At 50.3% G+C, this 8,761-nt stretch overlaps 1 protein-coding gene across 2 annotated transcripts in view; it reads left to right on the top strand.

Annotated features, from left to right (window-relative positions):
• Positions 1–2,108: 2,108 nt before the first annotated feature.
• Positions 2,109–8,761, top strand: part of CLTCL1 (clathrin heavy chain like 1) — a 33,868-nt gene continuing 27,215 nt past the window's right edge. Inside the window, exons 1-3 of one of the 2 annotated variants that reach the window (XR_011076270.1) lie at positions 2,112–2,216; positions 7,831–8,011; positions 8,607–8,753. Coding sequence is in view for 1 of the 2 variants with exons in the window: in XM_068563234.1 (XP_068419335.1) it covers positions 2,118–2,216; positions 7,831–8,011 (280 nt within the window). In the remaining variant the exon portion in view is untranslated. Of the gene's footprint in view, positions 2,217–7,830; positions 8,012–8,606; positions 8,754–8,761 lie in introns of those variants that run through there. The other variant, XM_068563234.1, reaches the window with a different exon arrangement.

Raw genomic sequence — 8,761 nt, 5'->3', positions numbered from 1 at the left:
TGTTCCCTCTGTTCAAGCAGCTGGTGTGGTTTCTGTCACCGGGCTGGATTCTGACGGACAGAATTCCCAACCTTCCCTCCTCTAGTCTCATTTTATTCACTGACAACAACATGATTAGATATTTTGGACCCACTTAGAATGTTACGCCAAGGCTTTACTATACTGTTACATTTTGCATTTCTAGAATGTCTATTTGGTTCTTTTTCAGATCTGCTTGGTCATTCTTTACAGTTTCTTTCCCACGTGTATTTTTAAGTTTGTCATTTAGCTCTTTAAATACATTAAATATAGTAATTTAAAGTCTGTGATGAGTTCATTTTCTCAACCTCTGTGACAGTATCTGTCTCTTGGTTCTCCTTGTTCTTCGTTGTGGTGACTTGTTTCCTTGAGTGGTTTTTAAAAATTTTATTTATTTATTATTATTTTTTAACATGAACTCATTTTCCTTAGAGTTTTATTTGTAGGATGAAGGTCTGCAAGAATAACTGTAGGATAGTTAGAATTTGCCTTTTGCTTATGAGTGAAGTTAGGATCTTATTTTTCATGTTTAAGAATCAGTCATATTTCTTTTCTATGCATTATTTTTTCATATGTTTTTGCCCATTTTTCTATTTGGTTGTTGATCTTATTGAGTTGTGGGAGCTCATCATTTCTATTGTGAAGATGGGAAATCATCACAAAGGATTTAAAGATTTTTTTCAGGATTACTTGGCAAGTTACCAGCAGTGAGATTATTAGAATCCTTTTCAAGTCAGACGTTTAGTTCCTTTACACATAAAGACACTGGGCGAGGTCCTGACTTATTAACAATCCTGTCATTTTGCTTAACTACAATTTTCCTAAAATTCCTTTCTTCTAGGTTGTAAATTTTTAGTTTTTACCTCCAAAAGCCCTGGGGTGGGAGGAGGGGTGGGGTGGGGAGAAGGGTGGGGATTTAGGGGATGAAATACTACAAATACTAAAGGATTTATATAATGTTTGGGGTGAAGGGTGCTTGGGATCATAGGCATTACTGACAAAATAGAGAGATTTGGGAAATGTAGTACTACCCACAGTCAGAGTCCATATTGTTAGCTGATGAGGCTGCAGACGTGGAACCTGCAGTCTGCAGAGGTCTCGGCTCACACTGGAAAGAGATTCAATTTGAAAGTGAACAGTCTGTTTTCTTCTTTAACATATTTTTGGCCGCTAGATTGTGAAGCTGTTGTGCAAATAATTGCACCGTCACTGTGTTATTCACGGTGTCCCATTCATTTCTTAAAATTACCGGGGAGCAAGGCGGAGCGCAGAGGAGATCGGTTACCCCGAGCGTGGGAACGCCAACAGCTCAGGCCTCCCCTTCCCTGACGAACATCCTGTACGCAGCCGAGCCACCTGTGCGCAAAATACCTTCAAAGGTGCCTCTGGAAACAATGACCGCTGGGCGAACCAGGTGTGCTTTCCGTGCCAGACCTGCCACTACAGATGTGCAGCCACCGGCCACCCAGGTGACCGTCGCGCCTTCGGTGGCCCACCTGCTGCTTTGCGATCTCTCAGTTCTCCGCACCGATGTTCTGACCCAGCAGTGTCCAGAAATGTTTACGTGCAAAGCCAGGAAAGATGTTTAGGAGCGCCTTGCATGTAAACACATCACACGTAGTTCCGAGACTCCTTATGCGGTGTTTTTGGCCCATCTGTGCCTGAATTTTAAAAATGTCCCTGAACTCAACTGTCCAGACCTTCCCCCTCTGCCCTTTCTCTGCACATGGAGGGCTCGAGGGAAGGGCGCCGGAACTGGGCTTCTCCCGCCTGGAACCCCGTCACTCGGGGAACTTGCTGAGGGCAGCCCGTGCCTAGTCTGTCCGCGCGCACCTGCCCTGGGCACGGCCAGGAGTCGGCCCGAGACCCCTTCACCTGCCCGCGCACACCTGCCGGAGGTCAACCCGGGACCCCTTCACCTTCCCTGGGCACCGGCGGGGCAGCGCAGACTCGTTCCTGCTCGGGGGACTGGGAGGACCGGCAGCCACACCCGGGACTACTTTTCGCAGACACCCCGCCCCCACCCTGGGCGGCCGGCGGAGGGAGCGCGGACAGAGGCCCCTCGACGAGGCCCGAGACCCCACGGCGCGCGCCAATCAATGCGCATGCGCGCCTCAATCAGTGCGCATGCGCGCCTCTGCTGGGGGCTCCGCGCCTGCCTGCCCAGCAGCTTGTGCGCTTCTCTCAGGACCTTCCAGGTGAGATTCGGAATCCGCGCGGGGACGGGTCGCGCTCGGTCATTCGGCCGCGTCCCAGCCGTCCGAGGGTCCCGGAGGGCGCCGCCGACCCCATACCCCAGCCCGGTGCGGTGGGGGCGCGGGTGCCGCGCGTGCTGGCCGCCCGGCGTTCGCGGGCTAGAAAATCCCCGGGGCTCAGACTTGGACGCGGGCGGACGGCGAAGGTCCGACCACACGTCGCCTCCCGGTGCGCGGACAGCGGGGGCTTCTCGGCCCTCGGGCCCGAGTGTCCGTCCCGGGCTTCGCGCTCCTCCCTGGGTGGGGACTGCGCCGACTCTGTCCCTGGGTTTCGTCCTCCGGCCTTACCCCGGGTCCCTGCCCAGCACCCGGGCAGAGGCGTTTTCCCAGAGGACAGCCGTCCGCTTCAAGTCCCTTGGTGAGCGGCCCTGTCGCCCCGGGGTGAGGAGGCCGGACCCGCGGGGCCCCGGGAAGCCCCTTTCGCTGCCCCCCCCCACGTGTTCTCCAGCACCTTCACTGTAGCCCCCACGCTGGCCCGTGAGCTTCGGCACGTGCTGCTGCCTCTTTGCAGAACACGCTCCCCCCTCGCCCCCTCTTTCCCAGCCACCAGCTGCTTAGTCTTTGGTTTCTGCTCAGACGACGCCCCCCACCCCAGGCCGGCCCTGACCTTCAGGGTGAGGGGCCTCCTCTCTGCGCCCGTGGTCTGGGGGCTTCCCTGAGGACGCCCCATCCCGTGGTGTGGTCGCTGCTCTCCCTCCGGCCCGCGAGCCCAGGAACCCACTGCCCGGGGCCGAGCAGGCCCTCAGATCCGTGAAGGAGTGAAAGCGATTTCCTAATAAGATGTTTGGATAGTCGGTGACCGTTCAGGTATCACGAGGACTGTCTGATGACGCGGTTCGTGGGCTTTTCCAGGCCCCCAGCTTGCTCCCCTGGGGCCCTTCACCCCACCTGATCGCTCCCCAGACCAAAAATCCTTTAAGAGAGTGGACACCGGTTCTCCACTTGTACAATATTAGGAAGTGGAGGATGTAGACTTGTGACTATAAAATATCAGTTCTATTCGTTTAAACTGTTTTTTTTTTAATTAATTTATTTATTTTTGGCTGCGTTTGGTCTTTGTTTCTGTGCAAGGGCTCTCTCCAGTTGCGGCAAGTGGGGGCCACTCTTCATCGCAGTGCGCGGGCCTCTCACTATCGCGGCCTCTCGTTGCGGAGCACAGGCTCCAGACGCGCAGGCTCAGTAGTTGTGACTCACGGGCCATGTCGCTCTGCGGCATGTGGGATCTTCCCAGACCAGGGCTCAAACCTGTGTTCCCTGCATTGGCAGGCAGATTTTCAACCACTGCGCCACCAGGGAAGCCCCTCGTTTAAACTTTTTCCTCTAGATCTTGGTTTCTGTGCCACCTATAGAAAAATAATTCTAGATACTTTACAAGTGATCTAATTGTAACAATATTTTTTTTCTGTTTTTAAATTTAGTTTGTCCCACATGATTTTCCCCAGAGGAAAAACAATACTTTTATAATGGTCGGTGGGGAAACAAATACATGTGCAGGAACCGTTACTCTATGGTCAGCTTCTCCAGAACGCAGTGGGCAGAGGCCACACGTGTTACGTCTCTTGCGTCCTGATAAGGTGTTCCCTCCACTTGGGCTTCAGACAGTGGCGAGTTATTTTGCTTTATTTATCCTGTCACCCTGGTTTGGAGGGGCAGACTGGTGCTGCAGAAACATTTCTCGTAAGTACTATTTGAACTTAAAAAAAAATCAGATACCTGAGTTTGAAGGCGGTTGCTGTTTGTGATATCCGAGAACGGCAAAAAACTAAAGGGCTAAGAACTGGGTATGCCTTGATTCACAAGAGGACTGGCTGGACCGTTTGGTGGCAGAGAATTTCTGTTCAGAGCTCCAGGCATTCTCTCCCGGCTGCGTCAGGAAGCAGCTGCTGGTGTGTGAGAGTTTTGAAACGTGGCACAGCTCCCCCACAGAGGCATACAGACTGGTCCCTCAGGGTCTGATCTTGGAGCTCAGAGGTGATGCTCTTAACAGACGTGGACTTGGCCAAGGGAACCCGTGTAAGTTTCAGGAGCCCGGCAGTCTCTGGTCTTGATTAGCGCCTCTCGGTGTGGCTGGGACTTCACAGCACCCGGCGGGGCCACCTCGGGCGGGAATCCGAGTCTCTGCACTGTGGCGTTGCCTCCCAGACGAAGCTGAGAACCAGTCTTCTAGAGGTTAGTCGTTATTCATAGTTAGGTTGATGTTCAAAGCCTTTTTCACGTGGGGGCTGAGCTTGAACTGAAGACGTTGAGCATCGGAGTGTGCTGGCAGGGCTCTGGGGGGAGGACATGTCCGCCCAGAACATGCTTGGTTTATGTTGCTGCCTCGCTTTTCGGATTCTTTTTCTTTTCTTTCTTTCTTTATTATGCAGCAGGTTCTTAATAGTTATCTATTTTATACATGTCAGCGTATATATGTCAATCCCAGTCTCCCAATTCATCCCACCCCACCCCCCGCTTTCCCCCCTTGGTGTCCATACGTTTGTTCTCTACATCTGTGTCTCTATTTCTGCCACTTTTCAGATTCTAAGACGCACAACAGTGGACTTACTGTGTCCTAGAATTGTTGTTCTACATCTGTATGAAGCTTTTTGTAAGGTCTTGTGTAAGCTGTTAAATTTTACCTGTTGGCGGACTGATGGTCCTTATACTGGAGGTAGATGCTGGACTGATCATTTGCGTCTGACTTTCTTGTTTACAAAGTGAGTGTGTGGCAGGTGAGTGACCGAGTATCGGATGGATTAGAGTCGGGCATCTTTGGAAAAACAAATTTAAATGTTCAAGATCCCCAAACCGCACATGCTTCCCAGTGCTCTTTGAGTTTTGTTGGGTTGATGGAGGTGTCATGTCCCACGTGATCTTAGCCAAGCTTCCCCAGGCTCCTCAGCGTCCTGTAGCTGGGGCAGAAGTGTTTGGAACAGACTTTAAAGTAATAAGTGTGCATGGAAGAATTGCCCCAAATAAAAAGTATGAATGGAAACTCTGCAACCAGGGGGGTCTCTCTCCCCATAAGAAACTGTTAAGGAAAGCATTATATTTTCAAAAAAATGATTAAAAGAATCATAGTAAAAATATTCTCCTGGGCTTCGCTTTTGTAACTTAACACGGTTTGAAGATTTCTTTTAAAATCACATACTGTACTGGGACTTCCCTGGCGGTCCAGTGGTCAAGACTCCGCACTTCCAATTCCAGGAGCGTGGGTTCGATCCCTGGTCAGGGAACTAAGATCCCACATGCCGCACGGTGTGGCCAAGGGGGAAAAAAATCACATACATATCCCAGCATGTATTTGACAGAATTGCTTACTAACATCCCCTGGGATGGTAGTTGTTGGCTCCCTGTCACCCCGTCCTGGAAATGTGTCCTCGCCTCCCTGCTCGTCCTGATTTTTCTTTCCCTCGCTGCTTCACCTCCTCTGCTGCTTTTAGCCTGTTCATTTTCTTCTGCCGCCTCTCTTGCTGGAGGCCCACTGGACCCTCTGTGCCAGGGGAGGTGACCATCCCCCTGGCTGGCTGAGGAAGGGCGCCACGGAGCTGGGATGGCGAGGTTCAGGGGCAAAATTAGAATCCAAGCAGATCTTGACAGCCTGGGATCCAAGTAGATGACATTCAACAGGGATGAATATAGGGTCTTATGCATTGGTTTTAAAATAGAGAAAACTTGCTGTGGTGTAATTTGAGAGAAGTCTGTAATGCACTAAAAATGTAGCTTTTAAACTATCCTGAACTAACCTAGTTCTAAAGTTTAGGTAAGTTCCAGAAAAGACCTTAGTATCACCATTTTTCATAGGCCCTCATTTACAGAGCTTCCTCTAACATAGGAAAAGGCTTGCTAATAAGTTTGAAATATAAAATATATTTTCTTAAACTGCATATTTTCTTGACTGCCTAGAACAAGTAACCTCTCTACTAATTAATTATATAACATCCATGTGCTGGGCCCTGGGATCGGCAGTGAGTGAGCCTGGGGAGAAGACAGACGCAGAAGGAACAAGGCCCGGAGGTGACAGCCCAGGTGTTGACCCCGTGGGGCGTCTGGCTCTTTGACACGAGAAGCTAGTGTTGTCACCAACGACCTGTGTGAGCACAGCTGTGGCCCTGCCGGCCAGGCTGCGGTCCCTTCAGTAGAGCAGCCACAGGACATTCAGATGCGCAGTTTCTTTTATGTTTTCCTCAGTGTCAGATTCGAATTTGGGTTCGTTTCATCACAGGTCTAGAGAACCAAGAGGATTGTGAGAGAGTGTCCTGTCTACTTTTTTTTTTTTTTTAATTTTTGGCTGCACCACGCAGCATGTGGGATCTTAGTTCCCCGACCAGGGATCGAACCTGTGCCCCCTGCATTGGAAGGCGGAGTCCCAACCACTGGACTGCTGGGGAGGTCCCTTGTCTACTTTTATTAACTCTGATACGGGCTGTTTTAAATGTGTAGCTTGGTTACCTACCAGACTGATTATTCTGGGAATCAGAGTCCTTGGTTATTTCTACTGACTAATGGAAAACTGCATCTCGGGACTCTTTTTGCACGTGGAGTAAAACTCAGGGATATCTGGTATTCTTTGTGGGGTTGTGCTGTGTTTAGCATCCCGGGTCCCAGCGCATCAGGGTTCTCGAGTCGTTGGAGTTAAAGCTGTCCCTGCCTGTCTCCAGAGACTGCAGGATCCCACCCGGCTAGAACCACCGTCTTCATTTGTTCTGGTTCTAATGGTCTCTGGCTAATTTTTGCATCCATGGTTCCCAGATGTTAAGACACCATCTTACGTTTGTGAGGTACTGGACTTTTCCCAATGCCACGAATGTGTGTATAAGCTCTTACGTGAGGAACTGGACTCAAATCACTAATTTTTTTTTTTTTAATATATGTATTTTTTAATTTATTTATTTTATTATTTTTGGCTGCGTTGGGTCTTTGTTGCTGCACGCAGGCTTTCTCTAGTTGCGTTGAGCGGGGGCTACTCTTCCTTGAGGTGCACGGGCTTCTCATTGTGGTGGCTTCTCTTGTTGCGGAGCACAGGCTCTAGGCGCGCGGGCTTCAGTAGTTGTGGTGCGCAGGCTCGGTAGTTGTGGCGCACGGGCTTAGTTGCTCCGAGGCATGTGGGATCTTCCCAGACCCGGGCTTGAACCCGTGTTACCTGCATTGGCAGGCGGATTCTTAACCACTGCACCACCAGGGAAGCTCCATGGAAGTAGATTTAGACTTTGTGACATGCAGGGGAATGCTTTAAGCAAAAGCTCTTGGGTGGGTCTTTGTTATTGCTTCCTTTGGGGAAACCAGTTTCTGGGCCCGTCCCCAAGGCCTCCTTCCCGCTGGCTCGCCATGGTCGTGACTGGGCTCCCCCCTACTGGTGTCATCCTTACTCCCGTGGGCTCCCGTGTGTTCAGCCCCTCAGGGTTGCGGGCTCCTGGAAGCCTGCCGCTGCTGTGCTGGCTGTACCTGTTAAAGGCATAGAGACGCATGTTCGCATTGGCCTCCAGTAGTCACTTGCTGTGATCCCTTATCTGGTCTAGGTCTGATCTGTTTCAGAGAGGAAAAACTTACTTTAATCAAATGCTTCTTTTCTGTTTAGCTTCGAAACCTGGGACTTAATCCAGCTGACGCTGGCTTCAGCATACTGGCCATGGGACCTGGCAGGATTCCGTGTGCCCAGGACGAGCCGGCACAGGTGGTGAACGCTGGCATGAGTGACCCAGGCGCCTGCTGCACGGCCAGTCTGCAGACAGAGCCACCGTGCATCCAGCCTCTGGAAGGTACTCCTGACGGATGTTCAGAAAAGCATTTACCTCACCTGCTTTGTTACCTTTTATATTGAACAAGCGTCATACACTCACAGCAAAGTGTCATCAATAGCATTAAACTCCAGAAGTTTTAGCATAAGCTGTGTCTTGCGCGTCCTGTTCAATAAGAGGCCCTGAGCTTTGGTGCCTTCACTCCTACGTCCAGATGCATGCGAGGGAGGGAACGCCATGCCTCGCCCTGCAGGCACTCTTGACCTCAGAGGGGAAGGTTGGGTGATGGGGTGAGGGAGGTTGTCCAGGCAACCTGGAGTGTGCATCCAGATCCTGCTTCACTTGGGAAATGTGCCAATGACGGGGCTGTCAGGCATTAGTAGAATTTCACTTCCCTGGACTTGGGGTCTCAGGTGCTTGAAACCTAGTTACTCTGAGGACATAGAATCTTTCCCTACTGCCAGGATTCAGGAACTGAAAGGATTATGTATATACCAGGCTTGCTAGTGTTTTACGTGAAATCTTTATCACTTACTTTGAAAAGTGAAAGTGCTTTCTGGACCTAAAATTTGTGAATGCCAAATATTAGCTTTGCGTTGCTTCTATTTTTTTACAGAAAGAGGGTCTACTTGGTCATTTCAGTAGGTAGAGGGACATCTGGAAGTGAAGACCTTTCTATTCAAAAAGAAATAGCTGAATAATTTTTATTCGAAATGATCTTTTGTCTGTTTTCAGCTCTATTTCTTGTCACTATTTTTTTGAACATGTAGT

The sequence above is a fragment of the Eschrichtius robustus genome, chromosome 14 (assembly GCF_028021215.1).
Source record: "Eschrichtius robustus isolate mEscRob2 chromosome 14, mEscRob2.pri, whole genome shotgun sequence".
NCBI classification, from domain to species: Eukaryota; Metazoa; Chordata; class Mammalia; order Artiodactyla; family Eschrichtiidae; genus Eschrichtius; species Eschrichtius robustus.
Note: the sequence above shows the minus strand (reverse complement) of the source record. Positions and strands in the feature narration are given on the sequence as shown.